Source organism: Diabrotica virgifera, chromosome 1, assembly GCF_917563875.1.
Source record: "Diabrotica virgifera virgifera chromosome 1, PGI_DIABVI_V3a".
Lineage (NCBI taxonomy): Eukaryota > Metazoa > Arthropoda > Insecta > Coleoptera > Chrysomelidae > Diabrotica > Diabrotica virgifera.
Genome location: NC_065443.1, coordinates 8,019,441 through 8,044,364, shown reverse-complemented (window position 1 = coordinate 8,044,364; position 24,924 = coordinate 8,019,441). Strand labels below are relative to the sequence as shown.

Genomic DNA, 24,924 nt, shown 5'->3' with positions numbered 1-24,924 from the left:
TATAAAGAGTCACTGACCAACTCATTATATAATTATTATTATTTTGCTAGGTGAAATACTTATTTTTTGGTAACCGTTGTTCTTTCATGTATTCCACCTAAGTAGAGCTCATTTAGGGAATATTACTAACTTTTAGTTGTAAGGACTTTGTGCTATTCAAACGGAATTTTGTTTTGGATTTTGTTACTAATACCTTTGTTTAGCGCAGTGTGTAGTGGATATTTGCTTGGTAGCGGCTTTTTGGTCCTGTTCGACCTTCACACCACCCACTACCACTGTTATTGTGTTTTTAGAGTTATATGTAAATTGTTAACATATATAATATATTTATTGTTAATATATTTGTTATTAGAAAGGTAGATGTTTTATTTCAGTCTGTATCACCAGTATGTAATATAGCAAGACAAGGTTAGTATTTAGTATATTTTTTTTTGTATTTCAGGTGGTTGTATCCAGTGTCATTTAGTTCCTGTCGTTCGTTACTTCAAAAATCTCGAGCTGTTCAAATTCTGGGTCCAAAAATTAGATTTTTTTTTCTTTTTCGCTACAGTAAAGTAGAGTGAGCTTTCAAATACTGGGCCCAGAAAGCTGAACTGTCCGGGTTGGCGCCCTTCTTCTTCTCTCTTTATCGTCCTATTAGATTGATCTAGTTCCAGTGGTCTTATCTAGTTGTACCTATTAAGTTTTTGTATTAACAGGTCTCATTTTCTTCCTTGTCTCCCTCAGTTCATTATCCCGTCTATCTGTTTTTATATCTCTAAAGCCAATATTCAGTGTATTGAAGCTAGCCCGAATACTCACTTGAGGTTTAGTGTCTCTCTGCCCTTTTGATTTTTTTTCTTCTGAGCTAAGCCACTCTTCATTTTTGTCTTAAATCTCTTCTCTCCTATTTTCCCCATATTTCGTCAGTTCTTTCTCTTCAAAATCTCAATACCCAGAGTATAGAGGTTTAGAATTGGCGTATTTCTTCTAAAAATAGTTGCTGAAAAATCCTTTTCCAAAAGAATGGCTTAAATTGACGTTCGTAACTTTACCGAAAAAAGCTACCCCTAGAAAATACAGTGACCACCGAACCATCAGCTTAATGAGCCACACTTTTAAGATATTCTTGAAAATTATAGGATTTTCAGAAAACTGAAGCAAGAGCTTATTTACACTCAGTTTGGCTTCAGAAACGCAATGGGTACAAGAGAGGCCTTATTTTTCCTTAATGTATTGACGCAAGTATGTATGGATTCTATCGAAGCTCTGTATATCTATTTTCTTGATTATAACAAGACAGTTGACAAAGTCCTAGACGTAGGAGATATGCGTTGTTGCAGATCATTATACAGGAAAAGATACTGGGCAGAAGAAGCATGGGCCGATGACGTATATCCTGGTTAAAAAATTTGAGGCAGTAGTACAATTGTAACTCTGTTGAGTTGTTTATAGCAGCAGTATCAAAGATGAGGATAGCCGGAATGATAGCCGATCTTCTTAAAAGAGACGGCACTTAAAGAACAAGAAGAAATCTCTTATCAAGCCCTTTTAAAACTCTTTACAATCACGAGTACTACTATGACCAATTTATTAGGGTACCATTAATTTGCAAACGGTTTGTGAGTATCGCTAAAATAAGGTATCAGTTTCTTCGAATGGCCAAAACACCCAAGTATAGGCTATGAGAGATTCAATAAATGTCTACACTTATGTTAATCTCCCAGAGGTCACTGCTTATATACTTTTATCTCTTCGTTGTTGGTCCATTCATCATTTCTTATGGTGCCAAGGTAGTTGTAGTGAGTCACCCTTTCTACAGAGGTTTGGTTGACGGATAACTTGACGCTTGACGATTTGAACGTTGATCGTTTGTTAGGGTGATCCATGTTTTTGTAGTTCCCGGTATATATCTACTGGTCTAGAGGCTTTTCTATTTTTCAAGAATTTACACTGGTTTTTAACTTTTTTTTATATTTTTGTTAGCGATCCTTAATATAAAGTGGATGAAAATCGATTAAATAAACGAATACTAAATTACAGTCCGACTGAAAGAAAAAGTGTGGAAAGTTCTTTGAAAAGACGTACCGAAGTTTGATTTTTGAGCTTTGGAATGAAGAAGAAGACTATTAGATCTATGGTATTGCAAACGCACATGGCATATATACAATTAATATGAAAATGATAGCCTACCTATACCAAACATCATACTAGTTCCAAAGATCCTCCTTGATAAATGCAACTCCCAGAAATATCGTCCATTATTAAGTACTCTAGTGCCTCTCACCCCGGCAGTACCGCTACTCCAGTTTGGATGAAAATGTGCTATGCGAAGACCTGGACCATGCAGTCTGACCTAAAAAAAATTATAAAGATTTTTAAAAAATTTAATATAAATTATATTTCTGCATAAGTAGGTACCGGAACTTATATCCAAAAATATTGAAAAATGAACACAGTACAAAAACTTAACAGGAATATATCGTCAAAAAGCTTATTTTGGAGCGTATACAATACACTCACCGGCACAAAATTCCGCCACCAAAAATTTTTGATTAAATTTGACAATTTATAACTTTATTATTTGTATTCCGATTTTCAAAATTCTTGTACCAGTTTGTAGGTACATGTAGTGATATCGTTTGGTATTATTCCAGTAACACAAAAAATTTGCTTGCATGGCATTATACAAGGGTGAATGGAAGCGTTGTATTTTCTCCTAACTTTAAAACATTCTGTGGAAAAATGGAAGAGCATTTTGTTTCATAGTCTTGTCATATTATCCCGGAGGCAGCACTAAAATTTTGTTTTTTGAATTATCCGAATATCTCTTTTTTTTGTAAGAGCTATACCGTTGTTTGTAAATAAAACACTGATTGAATCATAAAATAGAGGTTGGATTGATAAGATTAGAATGGCCCGACTGCAGCCCAGATCTCAATCCTATTGAGTATTTATGGGATGTTCAAAAAAAGCTATTCGCCATCATCCTAGGCTTCTAGAAGATTTGGTACAGTTATGGACCTGGTAGAAGAATATCGGGCTATTCCCTAGGCAAGTATAACACGTCTTTATTCGATGCCCAACAGATTGCGAGCAGTCGTTGCTGCAAGAGGTGGACATACCTGCTATTGAATTGTTTTTGTTTTGTTGTTAATCTTCTTTGTATGGCTAATTTTAGTGCGTTTGATATTTTTAATTAAAAAAACCTTCAAAGCAGTGTTTTTATTTCCAGCTCTTACAAGAAAAAAGATATTCGGATAATTTAAAAAACAAAACTTTAGTGATACCTCCAGAATAATACAAAAGGAGTATGAAACAAAATCAGCTCTCCAATTTTTCCACAGTATTTTTTAAAGTTAGGAGAAAATACAACGCTTCCATTCACCCCCGTATAATGCCATCTAAGCAAAAATTTTTTGTTACCGGAATAATAAAAAACGACATCAATACATGTACCTACAAACTGATGCAAGAATCTTGAAAATCGGAGTACAAATAATAAAGTTATAGATTGTCAAACTTAATAAAAAATTTTGGGTAGCGGAATATTGTGCCGGTGAGTGTAGAATAAAAAATTTAGGAAAAACACGAACAGCAATAATAGATATTCTCTCTGCAGCAGACTGTCTAATTCTTCCTAAATGACGAACCATTCTCATTTAGGTATAACCAAGGAATTCCACACAATCGAAGAAAGAAAACAACACAATACAAGCACCAAAAGCAGTCCAGCAATACCCACAAGAAGGAACTCAAGAATGACAACCATATCATATTGTAACAAAATAATTATTGACCTACCCTCGTATACCAGCTCCCGTCTTAGCACAGGCAGAACACTATCGATGTTTCGAGATACGCCGATGCAGCGCCGATGACGTGCAAGCGGTCACATGGACATAGCTGGAGATATATAGATATTTCTGGAATATCTGTATCGCATATATAAATAGGACATATTTGTAAATAGAGTTAGTCTTAAGCTAAAGTTTGTAAAGTAAACTTGTATAAATATAAATAAAGTCGTATATAAATTACGAACCGCTAGTTTTATTGTAATTAGAAGTAATTACACTAATCACGCTGCAGTGGTGTTAACGGTGTGGAGTGTAAATAAATGAAAAGTGAAAAAAAAAGACTTTTGAACTTTATTCGTCGAGAATAATCGGAGTGCGTTAATTGTTCGGTATTCGGAAAGACTTTTAAAAGACTTTTGAACTTTATTCGTCGTTAATAATTGAAGTGCGTTGATTGTTCGGTATTCGGAAAGACTTAGACATTTTGAAAAGTACGTGTGTGCCGACCAAAGATGTTGCTACAAGAACTGACCATAAAACAGCTCCGTGAACAATTAGAAGAGTACGAATTAGACAGCAGTGGGTGCAAGATAGTCCTACAAGCACGACTCAAGGATGTCCTCACGAAGAACGGAGATGACCCAGAGACGTTCCACTTCCAGTCAGCAGAGCAAGTAATCTTATCGAAATTAAAAACTGTTTCTGAAACGATCGATGAAACTTCTAGAAAAAACAACGAAAAACTTGAAGAAGTTAGTAGAAAAAGCGACGATAAATTCGAAAATGTTGCTAAAAGATTTGACGAGACTTCTCAAGTAATTAAAGAAGTTTGTAGACAGAGCAACGAGAAATTTGAAAGTGTTTCTCAAGTAATTAAAGACGTTTGTAGACAGAACGACGAGAAATTTGAAGAGGTTTCTAGAACATTCGATAAGATACAGAAAAGCGTAGACGACAGTAAAGAAATGTTAGAAGATAAGATCAAACAACTAGAGACTATGGTAACCAATACGAAAGTGCTACCTTCAGTTAATGCAGTAGTTTTGGCCGTAGAAGAGAAGATCAAAGAATTAGAGAGCATGATAACCGATACAAAAGTGCAACCGTCAGTTCATGCAGTAGCTTTAGATCCTGTAGTGAAAGATGAACTACCGAGAGAAGAAATGTCGCATAATATGAGATTCAAATTACCACCATTTGATGGAAAGTCCTCTTGGTCCATATATCTTAGACAGTTTGAAGCTATTGCGACCGCCAATCATTGGACCGAACAAGAAAAGGCTGTTTCCTTGACTGCTGCTTTACGAGGTGATGCTGCAGATATATTAAGGTCAATTCCCAAGGGTCAAGAAAATTGTTACCAGACCTTGTTCACTCGTCTAGAAAAACGCTATGGAGATGCCCATCTACAACAAGTATACAAAGCACAACTGCGAAGTAGAAGTCAACGAGCAAGTGAGAATCTGCAAGAATTTGAAGCAGATGTGGCTCGTGTGGTGCGGTTGGCTTATCCAGAGGTGCCAGACAGCGTTTTAGAAGAAATTGCAGTAGATACCTTCGTCAATGGGCTGAAAGATAATGAACTACAGAAAGCTTTACGACTAGCAAGACCGAAAGTTTTAGATGAAGCACTTGCTATTGCATTGGAACACGAAACGGCTAGTCAAACTTCACGAGGCCATAGAGTAAGAACCATTGAAGAAAGTGACGAACACAACGATGAACGTCTGGAGGAAATGATACGGAGAGTATTAAGTAATCAGATGCCAAAGAGACGCGAGCCTAGATGTTGGAATTGTGGAGACGTAGGCCACATTCGTCGTAATTGTAAGAAGATCGTACAGCCGTCGGAAAACTAGAGCGGGTCGACACCAAGGGGCAACTGCCGACCTCGAGAACTAGAGCCCCCATAGTAACTGTCAACCTTACGTCCTCCGGTGGAATCCACAACTTATACATCGAAGGTCGTATCAGTAATAGATGTAGATCATTTTTGGTGGATACAGGTGCAACGAGAACTATCGCACGTCCAGATGTAGTACGAGACCATAATAAATTATCACCTGCAACAGTAAAGCTTAGAACAGCGACTGGTGAGCTAATTAATACATATGGCGAGGCTAATATGTCAGTATCCATTGGCCAGACCACAGTTGAACATCAAGTATTAATTGCCGAGATCTCCGACGAGTTCATATTGGGGATGGACGTACTACGAAAAGTGGGGGCAATATTGGATGTTCAAAATGGAGTTCTCAGGATCAACGGTGAAGAGTTGCCCTTTCACGACGACAAAGAAGATGTCATCCGCTTACTAACTACATGCGACGTAACCATACCCGGTAATAGTGAGAAAATTTTCTGATGACCATGCTTGATGGACACTGCCGAGAGGGAAGTTTAAGGATGGTCGAAGATGTAGAAAATGTCGAGTTCCTAACGGCGAAACCTTTGGTAAAAGTTCGAGATGTCATCCCTGTAAGAGTTATGAATTTAAGGGAAACTGCTATTAAGTTAAGTAGAGGAGCTTTGATCGGACAGTGTGTTCCCGTGGCTTCAATTTGCTCTATGAATACCAATGAGAAATCATCAAAGTCAAAGTATCCAAAAGACCTTGTCGAGATGATCATTGAAAGATGCCAAGACCTTGACTATGAACGAACGGAAAAAGTAAGGTCTATGCTGATAGAGTATCAAGATGTTTTTGCTATTGATAAGAAGGATAAGGGCAAAACAAGCATAGTAACGCATAAAATAAATACCGGAGACGCTCAGCCAATCAGACAACGGCCTAGACGACTTCCATTTGCGAAAAGAGATGAAGCCGAAGAGATTATCAAGGATATGGACAAACAAGGGGTAATTGAACCATCGAACAGTCCATGGACATCACCAGTAGTTCTGGTAAAGAAGAAAGATGGTTCAACGCGTTTTTGTATCGACTACCGCCAGCTCAATGCGGTAACAAAAAAAGATAGTTATCCTTTGCCCAGAATAGACGATACATTGGATACTCTCTCCGGTTCTCGTTGGTTTTCCACACTCGATTTAAAAAGTGGATATTGGCAAGTAGACATGGAGCCAGCCGATCGGGAGAAAACCGCATTTTCGATAGGATCAGGGCTTTGGCAGTTTACGGCTATGCCGTTTGGTTTATGTAATGCCCCTGCCACATTTGAAAGATTAATGGAGGCAGTTTTAAGAGGTCTAACATGGAAAACATGCCTGGTTTACTTGGATGATGTAATTGTGGTTGGAAGGTCCTTTGATGAACATGCCAAGAATCTAATAGAAGTCTTTCAACGATTGAGGGCAGCGAACTTGAAGTTAAGTCCGAAGAAATGTCACATGTTTCGACGAGAAGTTAAGTATTTGGGACATATTGTATCGAGTAATGGTGTAACAGCTGATCCCGAAAAGATTGAAGCAATTAAAGATTGGCCAGTACCAAAAGATAAACATGAAATTAGAAGTTTCCTTGGCCTATGTACATATTACCGACGATTTGTCAAAGGATTTGCCAATATCTCCAAGCCCCTAACAAAGTTGACGGAGGAGGGCAAAGAATATACATGGAGTGAAGAGTGCCAAAAAGCTTTCGAACAACTACAAATGGCTCTGATCAGTGCACCGATATTAAGCTACCCGGGACAGGCAGGAAAATTTGTTTTGGATACCGATGCTAGCAACAGTGCTATAGGAGCTGTTCTCTCCCAAATCCAGGACGGACAGGAAAAAGTCATCGCTTATTTCAGCAAAGTCCTGTCGAAACCGGAAAGAAATTATTGCGTTACCAGAAGAGAACTGCTGGGTGTAGTGAAGGCTTGCGAACATTTCCATAAATACTTGTATGGCAGAAAGTTCCTTCTTCGCACCGATCACGCTGCTCTAAAATGGCTCATACAATTCCGTAATCCAGAGGGCCAGATGGCAAGATGGTTAGAACGATTACAAGAATATGATTACGAGATAGAACACAGGGCCGGAAGAGTTCACTCAAATGCTGATGCCCTTTCGAGACGACCATGCAGTGCGAATTGTAATCACTGTGCCAAATTAGAGGAACGATTTTGCCCCGTGAGACGAACCACCGTAATTAATGAGCAATGGCAGCCCCAACAGTTACAAGACGCCCAAGAAGATAATCCATGTATAAAAAGAGTATTGGATTGGATGCGGCAAGGTGAGAGACCTAGTTGGCAGAACATTAGTGCATGTAGTCCAGAAGTCAAGGCCTACTGGAGCCAATGGAATTGTCTGGTACTAAAAGATGATCTTCTGTACAGAACCTTTGAGAACGATGATGGTACAGAATCTAAGCTTCAGTTAATTGTACCTAAAAGTAAAGTGTCAGAAGTATTGCGTCAGTTGCATGACGGTACATCAGGTGGACACTTTGGTATTACGAAGACTCTGCAAAAGGTTCGAGAACGGTTCTATTGGGTGAACTGTAAAGATGATGTAAGAAGATGGTGCCGAAAATGTGAACCGTGTGCATCTGGTAATGGTCCGGTTGGTAAAAAGAGAGCACCCATGAGACAGTACAATGTTGGAAGTCCTATGGAAAGAGTAGCTATCGACATTGCAGGTCCATTTCCAGAAACCGATGCTGGAAATAAATACATCCTGGTAGCCATGGATTATTTTACAAAATGGACTGAGGCCTATGCATTACCAAATCAAGAAGCTGCTACCGTTGCAGAGGTACTTGTTAAAGAATTCTTTAGCCGATTTGGTGTTCCCTTGGAGATCCACTCCGACCAAGGGCGAAACTTTGAGTCAGCTCTTTTCCAAAACGTTTGTAAATTGATTGGTGCCAATAAGACCAGAACAACACCCCTGCATCCTCAATCAGATGGGATGGTCGAGAGGATGAACCGAACGATGGGTAAACACTTGTCCAAAGTTGTATCTGAACATCAGCGAGATTGGGACCAACACATTCATTTATTCCTGATGACCTACCGCTCGGCCGTAAATGAAACTACAGGTCAAACACCAACCTGCCTGATGTTGGGTCGTGAAGTTCGGTTGCCCTGCGACCTAGAGTTTGGCTGCGGACCTTCCGAGGAACATGTTGCAGGCGAAGACTACGTTGACCGCCTGAAATTACGAATGAACAACATTCATGAACTTGCCCGACAACACATCCAGATAGCCAGTGACAGAATGAAAGATCAATATGATTCTCGATGCAAGAATGAAAGCTTCGAAGTAGGTGATCTTGTCTGGCTTTATAATCCGCAACGTCGTCGAGGCTTGTGTCCTAAACTGCAAAGACAATGGGAAGGTCCGTATGAAGTTAAGAAGAAAATAAATGACGTAATATATAGAATTAAGAAGTTGCCAAACGGTAAACCAAAAGTTATTCACATAAATCGTCTTGCACCATATGCTGGCTCAAATGAAACAGAAGAAGCACGAGTCCTCCAACAGGAGATGAAAGATGTCGCACAGCCAAGTTTTAATCAATTTATGTCAAATTACGCAGAAAGAAAGAGTGCTAGATTCAGCGTGACCACAGAAGTTCAGCAAGATCTGTTTGGTGTTCCAGAAAACGTCTCTCTAGCCCACTGTGTTGCACAAGACCTCGAGATGACTAAAGGAATCTCGTCCGTATTCAATAGAAAGTTCGGCCGCCTGGACGAGTTAAGGAATCAACAACCTAAAATTGGAAGAGTATTGCGATTGGAAGATGGTCCTCGATCTTTGCTGTATATAGTGACCAGGAAGTCTTATACGGACACGCCAAGCTACGAGAACATATGGCGTGCTCTAACTAATTTAAAGAAAATGGTCTGTAATTATGACATCAAAGATTTGGCTTTACCAAAAATTGGCCATGCAGTAGAAAATCTGAATTGGAAGATTGTGAGAAGCATGCTGGAAGTGATCTTCAGAGAAACTGGCGTACGGATTACTGTGTGTTGCATGAACCCGAAGATGTCATACCCTTCAAAGACAGTAGACTGTTACTTCTTTTCTAGGGGTGTATGCAGAGCTGGAGAATCCTGTAGATTCCGCCATCCTGGGCCATCTAGAGTTGCTGATCGGGACGCTCAGATCTTAAGAGGGGAGCAGTGTAACAAAATAATTATTGACCTACCCTCGTATACCAGCTCCCGTCTTAGCACAGGCAGAACACTATCGATGTTTCGAGATACGCCGATGCAGCGCCGATGACGTGCAAGCGGTCACATGGACATAGCTGGAGATATATAGATATTTCTGGAATATCTGTATCGCATATATAAATAGGACATATTTGTAAATAGAGTTAGTCTTAAGCTAAAGTTTGTAAAGTAAACTTGTATAAATATAAATAAAGTCGTATATAAATTACGAACCGCTAGTTTTATTGTAATTAGAAGTAATTACACTAATCACGCTGCAATATATATATAAAATTTCTTAAAAATATAAAAAACAAGTACATCACAACAACATTTGAAACAACCAACACACTCAGATATATCCTGTTCAAAACCGAACCTAACAACACACGAGAGAAGTCAAAGAGCTACATCTACAATATACCCTGTGAGTGTGAATGCAACAACTTCTGTGTGGGAGCAACTGTAAAACCACTAAACGTCAGGATAAAATCAAAAACAGAGACTTTGGCAGATCACAGATATGCAATTTTGCCTGGGACAATGAACATAGAGTACAATAGAGAGATGCATCAATAATCATGGAAACAGACATGAAAAAGAGAAAAATTAAAGAAGCAGCCCTCATCCGACTAAATGAAGAGAGAAAAGTGTGTAGCAAAACCATCTGAAACCATGTATGTGAAACGCACGTCTTCAGTCGTATTCAATAGATATGCAACACATAATAGGTACACAACACAACACGAAAATTCCCATATACAGAACAGATACACAGAATGGTATAAAGCACATATATAGAAATAATGGAGAAACACAAACAATAATCAGAATTTGATGTATTATAGTCACAAAACATCCACCCTCAGATATTTTCAGCCAAAGTATGGGTGTTGCCTGCAACATCATGGCCAAGTATAAGTATCAACCTTAATTTTGATAATTGATAACCTCAATACATAACCACATAACAACACCTTTTAAATGCCATTGACACAGTGGGAAGAGAGTTTGGCCTAAACATAAACTGTTCACAAACAAAATACATGGTATTTAGCCGTTTGGCCCATCAAGATTCACGGTTATATGTTGATGGTCATATAATTCAAAGAGTACGCAGTTTTAAATATCTTGGTTGTCATATTACTGAACAACTAGAACCAGATAAAGAGATAAAATGTAGAATAGAGATAGCCCGCACGACATTTTTTAAAAATGAGGTCATTTTTCTGTAATGATAACTTGTAACTTCAACTTCGAAAGCGCATGATTAAATGTTACATTTTGTCAGTCCTCTTGTATGGTGTCAAAGCATGGATATTAAAAATATCCACTATTAATCGTTTGGAGGCCTTTGAAATGTGGCTGCATAGACGTACACTGAAAATACCATGGACGGCTATGCTGAGAAATGTGGCAGTCCTTAAGAGAGCAAATGTTGCCCGCGAGCTGCTTGATAACATCAAATAGAGAAAGATTGCCTATTTTGGACACGTAGTAAGGGGAGACCGGTATAATATTCTTTAACCTATTATGATGGGTAAAATCAAAGGACGCAGAAGAATTGGTAGAAAACAGGCCTCTTGGTTGAAAAATATCCGGGAGTGGACAGGAATAAAGAAAGCAGAACAACTATTTAAGGTAGACTTCCGCACCAAGCGACCGAGACAGGAGACCGCGACAGGCGACAGATAAGCGAGGTCTCCCCACCACTGCTCTCAATGCAATTATATCAGGGTAGTTCTGCAGCCCGCGACCGAGACCAGCGACCAACTATCGTCTATTCGCGACCTATCTGTCGCCGTCGCCTGTCGCGGTCTCCTGTCTCGGTCGCTTGGTGCGGAAGTCTACCTTTAGAATAGCTCGAGACAGAGACAGTTTCGCCATGTTAATCGCCAACGTCAAGGGGACTTGATAGGGCACGTTAAGAAGAATAATCTCATCAACACAATATTTAACATGTCACAAAAAACAGTTCCAGCCCCTTAGCGATATTAGAATTGAGCGGGAATTAATAACTATATAAATAAGGCCTTACCTCTGGACTTTTCTCCCTTCTGTCCCATGTCCAGATGTCATCGCAGCCATTTCGTAAAGGATTGGCATCCGCTGAGCCCATTTCCTCGGTATCTTCACCTCCAGATGCAGCGGACACCTCTGCCGTATGCTAGTCCGATGTGGGATTCCATGATTGCAGCAAACCTTCCACACTGAAAGTGACGGATGTTTATTCATTCTTATCATAAACAATAATAAATAATAAACCTTTATCGCAAATTTTATGTTGTAAGTATTTTTCACATGTAGTGGGTCACAAAATAACGAGATCATTTAATATTTTTATTGTTTTTGTGTGTAGTCGTTAATTATCGTTTGTAAAAACTTAATCAATTTGTTTATTTGGTTGTTATTTCAAGTGAATTTTCCCATTAATACATCTAAATTACTGAGTTAACGTATTGTTCAAATATCCATTCGAACATTTAAGACTAACTCCACTTTTGACAAAATTTTCTAACGTGGCACAAAACATAAATATGTAAATGACAACAGTGTAGTGTTATGTACGTGTGCACAAAAGCATAATATTTTTTGTAGTTTTCAAAAAAGACTCCCCAAAAACTCTAAAATCCTTTTAGCCACTCTCCTATACATCAGGGCAAACTAAGACGGAGTAGAAGCAACATCTCTGTTGGCAGAAGCCCTTTAAAAATTTGTCAAAGACTTACTACAGATGCTTATTCCAAACATTTATACAATGAAATAAATAAAATAAATTTCGACCAAGAGTCAGGATTCTGTTAACCGAGATACGATAGTATCAAGCGGCGCCGCTAGGAGGAGCTTCTCCAACAATGCGTCTCAGAATACTTTACAACACTTGGTCATTTTGTACTCTAAAACCGAGTAAAGCATGAAAAAGAAAAAGAAAATAATCGTTTTCGTTTTGATTCAATTCGAGTCTCTTGCCATCCTCTGACACAGTGTTTCTGGGTCTCTACCCTTTTTCAAAGAGGCTATTGCAAGTAGACTGAATTGAATCAACTCGAGACGAAGAGTTGATTCAATTCAGTCTACTTGCAATAGCCTCTTTGAAAAAGGGTAGACACCCAGAAACACTGTGTCAGAGGATGGCAAGAGACTCGAATTGAATCAAAACGAAAACGATTATTTTCTTTTTCTATGTATACAATGCTCTCCAGTATGTCAAATATTTTCCCGCTTTTGGTACCATCATCATCTACAGCTATTCTATCCATCGCCGGATGTAAGTTTCCTTTAGGTGTGTCCATTCATATCTGTTTGCTGTTTTTTGGATCCATTCGTGGTCAGCCATTCGCTTGATGTCATCAGTCCATCTTGTTCGAGTTCTGCCTCTACTTCTTTTGCATGCCCTTGGTCGCCATTTGAGAGTTCTCTTCGTCCAACGGTTATCTTCCATTCTTAATATGGTTCCTGCCCAGTTTCATTTTAACATGGCAATCTTCTGGATTACATCTGTTACTTTTGATCGTCTTCTTATGTCTTTATTGGATTTGCGATGACTGAGCTTAATGTTGAGCATTCTACGTTCCATAGCTCTTTGAGTCATTTGAAGTTTGTAGACTACGTTGTTGTTAAAAGCCCAAGTTTCAGTTCTACATGTCAGAACTGGCATCACGTACTAACCGAACGATTTGCCTTTAAAGTATTTGATAAGTTTCATTTAAATACTGTTTGTAATCGACCAAATTCTGCCTATGAAAAGGGACATGTTCTATTTAAATAAGACTTCAGGATAAGCTGTGACAGTTCAATTTTTTGTCCTAAGTACATACAGGGTTGCGAAAAAGTCTGGCAACACGGTAATTTCTCGGAAACCGCTAGAACGATTTTTATAGATTTTGGTAAGTAAGAGTCTTGGAATGCGACCAATATTATAGTGATAATTACATTGTTGTCAAATCTCCTGTTCTGCTGTAAATCTAATGAACTTTCTTTTTCAAATTGAACACCCTCTATATTTTTTGCGTTTTGAAATCCTTAAGAAATACTGATTATTTTTCATGTTATATTCCCTATACCTAAATGCAATAATTTCGGAGTTATTGCTACATAAATTTTTAAACAAATTATAAAAATCATTTTTATCTATTCTATGTCATATTATGTATCAGTTTTTAGTTTGTGAAAACTGTCATTGTAGATAGCAGTGCGTGAAGGGTTTAAAGTGTGCGTGAAGTAACAATGTATTTTCAATGGGATTTACTTTTTCGCACACTTTCAATGGGTTTTTTGGCACACTTTCATATAATCAAATATCCTTAACTTTCGCGTTGTCATGGTGATGACAATATGAGCAATGACGTACTGACGTACAACAAAATTTTTGACAGTTTTGTGGTTTGAAAGTATGCTTTTCTCATGAGCATTTTTCAGTGCGTCACAGTTTTTCGATTTCTTTCTAACGCATTAAATTGTATATGACAGGAAAAAAGGCACGTCGGTGAATACTATGGTAATTATTCTAGTTCGGTGATTATTCTAGTTGTCGATAGATGGCGCTATAATAGAAAAAAAATTATTTACTAATTACATATATAATATATCTACGAATATAATCTGTACAATTTACAAGACTATACAAATCAAAGAAAATACCATTTTATAAATTCAATAAAACAATTGATTTGTTTTTATGCCCAATTGCAAATAAAATTTGACAACTGTCAGATTTAACTAAAATGTCATGTTAGAATAAATGTTATAAATGTATATTATCACGGACTTACCTTTTTTTCTATCATTTGTGACGCACTTAAAAATGCTCATGAAAAGAACCATAGTTAGGATTTTTAAATGTCAAAGTTCTAAAAATTTTAGAATAGAAATGAATGCCAGTGACGAAGAGTTGCAGTTTTTTTATTTGTTTTTTGGTAGATAAAATATTGTATGAAACTGTGCGTGAAGTACTTTTTGCGAACTTACGCGATGTATAGCACTCGCTCCGTTGTCGCTCGTGCTCTAAATATCGCGTGCGTTCGCAAAAAGCATACTTCACGAATTGTTTCATAAATAACTATTTTTGGCCCGTGTAGACATTATTTTAGGTTCTTTGGATTATTGGAAACAAAAAAGTTTTTTTTGTAATTTTCCTCTAAAGTTAATCGTTACCGAGTTATAAACAATTTAAAACTGAGAAAAATCGAAAAATGACGATTTGCTAGGTTCAAAAACACAAGTAAAAAATATTATTTTTAAAACTACGAAATACCTAAATTCAAGTTCAAGCCTTATTTAATCAGATACCGATAAGCAATTTGGTCTTGTTTCATTTTAAAATATTATTTTTTAGTTGTTAATGCAGCCCGATCGCCCGTTCTCTCATACACGCTTCATTAATAATTAAAAAAACAATGTTTTAGAATAAAACGTACCAAAAATTCTTACAGGTAGCTGATAGGTGATAGAGGAAGGTTTGAGATTGAATTTAAGTACATCGTAATTTCAAAAATTATTTTTTTTACTTGTGTTTTACTTGTGTGTAGAGAAAACAACTAAGTACTACTATAAATTATTATTTAAGTTAATTGTTAATATTATTAATCTGAACTTCTCCTTCTTGTTATTTCTTATTGGTCTGTTATCTTATAGTCTGCTTGTAGTACCTATATTGCCGTCCATTTGTCGCCATTTTCGTGGCAATAGGCACAAAAAAATTAGAATTCAAAACGTAAAATCAGAAAATATGTTATTGTTATTTATTCCAATCTTCTATTAATATCGTGTGATCTAGGTTATGGTTGGAGTTATAGCTAGTAGGTCTGGATCCCGCGTATGAAAAAAAAGTTGATTAATAGCAAGCTGAAAATTTGTTAATAGCTTAAGGGTGTCTAGTCGAATAAACTTTGATATATGGGAACACTGAAACAGGGGTAGTTTTAATTGTGGAACAGGTTAAAAATTTGGAACGGTCACAGCACGAAAACGGCACATTTATTTTGTCCGACAGAACAGACTTAAACTCTCCGAACAGAGATTAAACTCTCATGAAAAAATCAGACTGCTATTTATTACCTGTCATAATTCCTGTCATTTGACATATTCTACATGTTCCACTCATTAAAACGCCCATTTGGTGATAAATAGCAGTCTGATTTTTGCATGAGAGTTTAATCTCTGTTCGAAGAGTTTAAGTCTGTTCTGTCGGACAAAATAAATGTGCCGTTTTCGTGCTGTGACCGTTCCAAATTTTTAACCTTTTCCACAATTAAAACTACCCCTGTTCCAATGTTCACACATATCAAAGTTTATTCGACTAGACACCCTTAAGCTATTAACAAATTTTCAGCTTGCTATTAATCAACTTTTTTTTCATACGCGGGATCCAGACCTATAGATTTAAATGTTATTTTAGATGGTTTTCCAAAAAATCTAATAATGATATAATAACCAATAAACTTAAATATTAAGTTATCCAATTTATAAATTATACACACACCGGCAAAATTAGCCGAACACGTTAAAAATGGGACATGTTACATGTCTCGTATTTCATAAACCAGTGGTCCGATTTGTGTGATTCTTTTAGTTTGTTATAGCCTTATTATTTAAGAATATCGTTGTAATAATATTGTTGCTAGACATGTAAATACCATTTTATACCGGGTGTACCAATCATACTGTGTTTTTTTTTTCTTAAAATTTGGAACACCCTGTGGAATATTCTAGCATATGTAAAATATTAGAATTAATACTCGATTGTAGACTTAGGCTTGTTTAACATTTTCCTTTTCGATTCATTTACTTATGTGAGATAATAAAAAAGTTATGTGCGTTAACAACTATCCATGTTTTTCATCAATAAATCCTCATAGTAGGGGAGGAAAGTATACTAAATTTGCAGTTACTCGAGCGTTATGGGAACCTATTGGATTGTGAAGAGTATGTGCTAAAATCAGAAAAAGGTTCTTCCATAAAGTGGGGAACTTTTCATTTTTTAATTTAATTTTCTATCCATCTATCGCGCTATCTATCCATAATTCGAAAAAATATGTCGAATAAAAGTTGCTTATTTTTACGTAAAGAATGCAAATCTGCAATAAAAATTGGGGGCTCCTATTTAAGATTTTAAATTAAATCCCCACCCCACCTCCGTGGGGGCTCGTGACACCCCACGGAGAGGGGTGTGGGGTAGATTAAAAATTATAAATACGAACCCTGCGATATTTTGCGAAATGAACATCAGATAGTAAAACTGCAAAATACACCTATTCAATATTTTTCAAAAATCTACCGAATGGCACCAAACCCGACCCCCCACGGAGGTGGGGTAGGGGCTACATTAAAATATTAAATAGGAGCCCCTTATTTTTATTGCAGATTTGGTTCCTTGACGTAAAAATAAGCAACTTTTATTCGCAACATTTTTTCCTATTATGGATAAATAGCGCTATAATCGGAAAAAACGATTGGTGGAAATGGAAAATTAAATTGAAAAATGGAGAGTCCCACACTATATGGAAAACTTAACTTAACTTTTTTTGGTTGTTGCACCCACTCTTCACAATCCACTCCAGGTCACAAGAACGCTCGAGTAATTGCAAATTTAGCATACTTTTCTCCCCTACTATGAAGATTTATTGATAAAAAAACATGGCTTGTTGTTAAAGCACATAACTTTTTTATTTTCCAACATAAGCAAATGAATCAAAAAAGAAAATGTTAAGAAAGCATAATTCTAGAATCGAGTTTTAATTTTAATATTTTATATATGCTGGAATATTCCACAGGGTGTTCCAAACTTTAAGAAAAAAACACAGTATGTTTTTTACACCCGCTATAAAATGACATTTACCTGTTTAGCAACAATATTACTACACCGATATTCTTAAATAATAAGGCTATAATATACTAAAAGAATCACTCAAATCGGACCACTGGTTTATGAAATACGAGACATCAAACATGTCCCATTTTTAACGTGTTCGGCTAATTTTGCCGGTGTGTGTAGGTCAATCTAATTGATTAGACTACCATGCAACATACATTTATGGAATATAATATTGTCTGTTATACCTATCTATAAAAATAAAAGCTTTGCAGAAAATTTGATATAAAATCATCTAACTTAATGGTTAGATGGAAAAACATTTTATGTACACAATTTATTACAGTAAGGTAAATAAAATAAGAGTGATCGATTCTGGATATTCCAGAAAATTAATATGGTAGCATTACTATTCTCAATTATTTGTTAAACTTTACGAAACGTTTTTTCTTATTTCGTTTGCAACAATTATGTAGGTAGTAAGTTTTTGATCTAAAAAGCTGCCAAAAATTGTTTTTATGTACAACAATCTAACGGCTATCGAAAATTTCGTAAAAGAAAATGAGAAAATTCTCCTCACGTGTAATATCATTCTGAAATGTCGATAAACAAGTGCTTGATCTCCATTTTGTTTGTGCTATTGCTTGGAATAGTGAATCTAGTGTTAGCTAAATACCGATTCCGATTAATATCTTTACCAATATATTAGGACTATAAAGATGGTCATAATATCTTTCTGAAGGCTTAATCCCTACAGTGAACGACAAGAAGAAGAAGATCCAGCCTTTCTAGATACTAATCGATTGATTCTAATAGGGCTTTTCATCGATTGTTATTTGTTTCGAGCTTCTGTCATATGTTGTATAATCTGTGTATAATATTAATATACACGGATTATACGACATATGACAGAAGCTCTAAACAAATGACTGTGAATGAAAAACCTAATTACAAAGAGTCTTGTCCACCATTAGTAATTCTCGTCAACATTTTTTTAATATGAGATAGATACGTTACTGAAAAATCAGAAATCAAGTATTACTGCCAATTTTTTGCATTTTTGACTCAAAAAGCCTTCGATATGAGTTGCAGCTAAAACCATCTACTACAGTGGGTATACTTGTAACTTTCCATTGTATGTATAAGATTGGGTCAAGAGAAAGCTAATTTGGTAAGTTGCTGGCATCACCAGAATGAGTTCATTTTTTAACTTTTTCTGGTATAGTTTTGGTCGGCAGATACAGTAGCAATAGAAATATGATAAGCAGAAGACAAATTCACCAGCTGGAAGAAGATCAATGGTAACACCAATGTGGCGAGACAATACCAGACAAAATAATTCGATAAATAATCTGGAAGAAGAACAGACTTATATGCCCATAGAAGGAGGAGAAGCATGGGAAAGAATAAAAACTCATATAACTAGTAGTGCAAAAGAAGCCATTGGAGAAAGAACAATTGACTTAAACAGCGGCAGAAACCAAAAACCATGGTTCACACAGGAAGTCAAAGATTTAGCAAAAGAGAAGAAAGATGCATACGTAAGATATATTAACAATAGGACCCCAGAAGAGTATCAAAGATATAAATCAGAAAGAAATAGAACAACTAACAGAATCAAAGATCTAAAACAAATATAATGGGAAAAATTCTCAAATGACATGGAACATGATTTACGAGGAGGTCAAAGGAAGGTATGGAACATGTTGAGGAACAGGAAGAAGCCGGTTACCGAAGAATTACAAATTAACGCAATAAAACCAGAAGAATGGGTAACTCATTTCGAGAATCTATACAAAGACGATAACGACGATAATAATGAAGTACAAAGAAATGACCTACAAAACATTCAGCAAGAAGAAACAGAGAATAACAACATCACCCAAGAAGAAGTAAACGAAGCAATCAAAAGATCAAAAAATAGAAAATCACCAGGTCCGGATAATATACCAAATGAATTAATTAAATACGGAGGTACAAAAATAATAGAAGAGATAACAACATTATTCCAAAAAATTGTAAACAACATGACAGTACCAGAGGAATGGAGAGAGAGTATAACAATACCCATCTACAAGAAAGGCGTAAAGACAGATCCTACGAACTACCGAGGAATTACACTACTCAATTCTACATCAAAACTATTGACAAAAATTCTATCCCAAAAAATATATAAGAAAGCCGGTGTATCGGAACAACAACAGGGTTTTCGCCCAAACAGATCTACAATAGACGCTATTTTCATAATGCGACAATTAGTTGAGAAATCAATAGAATTCGACAAGCCCATGTTCACATGCTTTGTAGATCTGAAACAAGCATTCGACAGAGTACGATCAAAGGACGTGCTCACTATCCCTGAAAACAAAAACATAGGTCAGAGGTATAGAAACATAATCAAAGAGCTCAATAGATCCAACAAAATACGAATTAAAACCACCCACGGGCTCACGGAAGAAATCAAAATCAATGCAGGCATTAGACAAGGGGACAGCCTCAGTCCATGCCTATTTAATTTAATAATGGATGAAGTTATAGGTAGTGTTAACATAATGAATCAGGGATACAAAATGGGTTACCGAACCATGAGAATACTTTGCTACGCAGATGATGCAATCTTAATAGCCGAAAACGAAGATGACACAACGCCTACTACAAAAATTCAAAATAATCGCCGAAAAGTATAACCTGACACTATCCAAAGAGAAAACCCAATCGATGGTAATATCCAGGAACCCAATTAGATGTAAATTAGTAGTGGACGACCATATAATCGAACAGGTAATGGATTGCAGATACTTAGGTGTGGAAATATCTAGCGACAGGCATCTGTGGCAAGAATCAAAGCAGCAGGCAACGAAAGCAGCGAGAATATCTGGTTTCCTGAGGGATATAATCTGGCGGAATAAATATATGAGCACCGAAAGCAAAGTCCGCATTTATAAGACATGTGTTAGACCCGTACTGACATACGCAGCCGAGACAAGGGCCGAGACAACAAAGACCAAACAAATAATGAGAACAACAGAGATGAAAACCCTAAGATCCATAAGAGGTATCACACTCAGAGATAGAATACGAAACGAAGACACATTGAGAGAGCTAGGCGTTCAAGACGTAGTGAGATGGACAAGAGCGCGACGACGCATGTGGAGAGACCACGTAGATCGGATGGACCCTGAACGTATGGCGTATTGGGCGAAAACACAGAAGCCCAACACCAAGCGACCCATAGGAAGACCCAAAAAACGATGGTACGAGAGTTGCAGCTCTGGATCGCAGCAAAGACTGTAACAGAAGAAACAGGACATAGTCCTATTACAAGAAGAAGAAGAAGAAGGAGGAGAAAAAAAAAAAGAGGAGTAAATTTTTTTCTTGCCCAGTTTTGTCATTAGTGTTTAGATCATTTTATCAGATAAAATATATTCAATACCCAGTTCAATTATCTGTATATTTGCTGATAATGATAATGTTAATGCATTATAGATAATAAGGTCTTTCATTAATTATTTCAATGTAATATAGACATTACTTTTCATCCAATTACGTGACTGAGACGCTAGTTAGGATTACATCAACATTGAATTGTATATGTAAACATTTGATTAATTGAAGTAAACAAATGATTAGATTTTGTTATGTAGTAGGTCAGAAGAAGCAACAAACTATAATTAATATTTTTACATTTCATAATCACTAATATCGAATTTAAAACATACAGCACGGTTGATAAATAAAGAAGAACAAGAAACAAATAACGAATGACTGCTTTGAAGAAGAACATCAGATTGTAACATAAAGAAAAACAGAGCATATTATTTACTGATGTAACAGGGGCACAGAACCCGATAAGCAGAGGAAGAATACAATAAACTACGCAAAGAAGAAAATAAAATCCACCGAAAAAAGTAGAGAAAAAATATGAACAAAGAACTTCAAGAACTACAAGAACCAAGTAAGCCAACAAACATAAAAACGTTTTATCAGAAGCTAAACAAAAGCAGAAAAGGAGAAAGATGGGCAAAACATTTGAAGGAAAACCTTGAGGGAGGTAGGAGGGGAGCGAACCCTGATATACCATTAGACCAAGCAGAAAACATAGAAAAGAGTCCATCAACAATAGCAGAGATGACAATAGAAAAAATCTTCTTCTTCTTTATGTGCAATCTCCGCGACGAAGGTTTCAATCATAATTGCTATTCTAACTTTTGACACTACAGCCCTAAAGAGTTCAGTTGAGCTGCATCCAAACCATTCTTTGAGATTTCTCAGCCAGGACATTTTTCTCCTGCATGTGCTTCGCCTTCCTTGAATCTTTCCCTGCATAATTTATTTTAGGAGTTCATATCTGTCGCCACGTGTTATATGACCCAAGTATTGAAGTTTTCTTATTTTGATGTAATCCAGTATCTCTCTGCTGTTCTGTATTCTTGTTAGTACTTCCTCATTGGTTATTCTGTCTGTCCAGGAGATTCTCAGCATTGTTAGATATGTCCACATTTCAAATAGAAAAATTGGAGCACAGTAAATCAGCAGGAATCGGATCAAATAGCATCGGAACTGCTAAAGAAAGGAGAAGACGGATTAATAAAATCAATACAAGAGCTGATATTATATGGTTGAATACACAGTTACCAGGGTATAAACACGAACCTTAGACATTATAGTAGACTTGTTAACACAATATTAAGTACAAAACAGGACCGAAATAATAGTGACTCTCCATCTTCCTATTCCTATTCTTAAAAATACAAACACTAAATACTGCTGTGACCAATATCATTAATATGTCATGTTCTCAAATTATTTTTGAAAAATTTTAAATGAAAATAAATAGAAAACTGAAAAAAGAAATAGATGGTAGTCAGTTTGGATTCATAGACGGACTAGGAACCAGAGAGAAGCGTTAATTGCTTTTAATGTGATACTCAAAGATGCATGGATATGAATGTAGATGTTTGTTACGCTGATTTTGAAAAGGCATTGGACAAAGTAGATATGAAACATTAGTCCAAACTCAAAAGACAAAAAATATAGACAAAAGGGACTTAAGAATAATAACAAACCTTTACAGGAATTAAAGAGTACAAATTTTAATGGATAACGCTTTAGAAATTGAAATCAAGAGAGGAATTAGGCAGGGATTTATTCTGTCTCCTCTACTATTCAACAGATACAGTGAATTCATTTTTGAAGAAGCATTACTATCTGAAAGTGAATGGATAATAAATAATGGAAGAACAACTATTAATAACATAAGCTATACAGATGATATCGTGATTATGACAAGTTCTGCTGAACAAATCCAACTATGTAGTATTAACCAAAACAAGCAGTTTGTGTGAAAAATATGGACTAAAAATTAATATAAAAAAGAATAAATATATGATAATAACAAAGGTAACACATATACAAACAAACATACATTTAGGAGATGTACCGATAAAAATGGTCGATAAATACATCATCATACAAATACAAATTCATCTGAGAACCTGGATTTGAGAAATTAATGATCAAACAACAGAAATAGTGGCCAGAATATAAATAGCAAAAAATGCGTTTGTAAAAATGAAAACAATTCTCTGCAAAAAAGACCTTATATTAATACTGAGAGTAAAAGCTCTAAGATGTTACGTATTTTCAATACTACAATATGGACCTAAAAGCTGGGCACTGAAGCAAGAACACATAAATAAAGTCATTTAAAAAGTGGTGTTACAGAAGGATGCTTAAAATTGTATGGAAATAGAAGAAAACGAACGGAAGTATTGCGAGAAATAAGCTAAGAATACGAAATATTAAACACAATAAAAAAGAAAGTTACGGTATCTGGGAGACGTAATGAGGGAACAGCGATATGAAATGGTAAGATTGAAAATGCAGGGAAGAATACGAGGAGAAAGGAATTATAAGAAGAAGGAAAGTGTCATGGTTGAAAAATTTAAAGGACTGGTTTAAATGTAGTTCGATAGAACTCTTCAAAGTAGCGATAGATAGAGTAAAGATAGTAGTGATGTTACTCAACCTCCGATTGGAAGAAGGCACTTAAAGAAGAAGAAAAATCTATTCATGTTGCAATCATGGTAAAATAATAAAACTCTTTTTTATAAGTTACACAAACTAAATTATTTATCTAATAAAAACAACAAAAGCTTTTCATCTTTCTCCTATTTAGTATAAATTACTATTTACTACACGGTAATGAATCAGTAAGTTTATGACACATCAAATTTTTGTTTCTTAACTGTCTTGTACATTGATTATCATAATATCCTCGAACCACTATCACCATCACGATTTACAGCAGGTGATTATGGCTGCCTTATCGATTATCTGCTGATAAAACACATCAAACAACAACAAAGTAGATGAAACGAAATCAATAAAAGAATTGAGAGCGGACTTACCGTTGAATGATGAATTCTTTTTCGGCACTTTTGTTGGGCTGAACACTGGTCATCTTTAATAAGTTCCTAGCACTGTTTTTAAGCTCGCTACTCGCGAAATAACAAAATTCATTGAGTGTTGGAGAATGACGTCGCGGCGGACGTCTCGCCGCGCATTCGGGGTGAGTCTCCCAGTGGTGGCTCGTCAATTCAGGAGCTAGATAAGACTGCAGGCGTATGCTTGGGAAGCGTTTCAGCGATAGTATGACAATGAAAGTGCTAATCAAACTACTATCGTATCAGAGGCAACTTCAATAATGAAGAGATGTAAAAAATATTTTTGTTGAGTAATATTATTTGTTTAGTTTTTAACTTTATACACACACCGGCAAAATTAGCCGAACACGTTAAAAATGGGACATGTTTGATGTCTCGTATTTCATAAACCAGTGGTCCGATTTGAGTGATTCTTTTAGTATGTTATAGCCTTATTATTTAAGAATATCGGTGTAATAATATTGTTGCTAGACAGGTAAATGTCATTTTATACCGGATGTAACAAGCATACTGTGTTTTTTCTTAAAGTTCGGAACACCCTGTGGAATATTCCAGCATGTATAAAATATTAAAATTAAAACTCGATTGTAGAATTATGCTTTCTTAACATTTTCTTTTTTGATTCATTTGCTTATGTTGGAAAATAAAAAAGTTATGTGCTTTAACAACTAGCCAGGTTTTTTATCAATAAATCCTCATAGTAGGGGAGAAAAGTATGCTAAATTTGCAATTACTCGAGCGTTCTTGTGACCTGGAGTGGATTGTGAAGAGTGGGT

The 24,924-nt window shown here is 36.2% G+C and overlaps 1 protein-coding gene across 1 annotated transcript in view; it reads right to left on the bottom strand.

Annotated features, from left to right (window-relative positions):
* Nucleotides 1-24,303, bottom strand: part of LOC114330409 (SPRY domain-containing SOCS box protein 3) — a 40,573-nt gene extending 16,270 nt beyond the window's left edge. The window contains exons 1-3 of the mRNA XM_028279784.2: nt 24,113-24,303; nt 11,931-12,102; nt 2,173-2,335 (exon numbers count right to left, since the gene is read on the bottom strand). Coding sequence (XP_028135585.1) covers nt 2,173-2,335; nt 11,931-12,011 — 244 coding nt within the window. The 5' untranslated portion in view covers nt 12,012-12,102; nt 24,113-24,303. The remainder of the gene's footprint in view (nt 1-2,172; nt 2,336-11,930; nt 12,103-24,112) is intronic.
* Between the last annotated feature and the right edge of the window lie 621 nt (nt 24,304-24,924).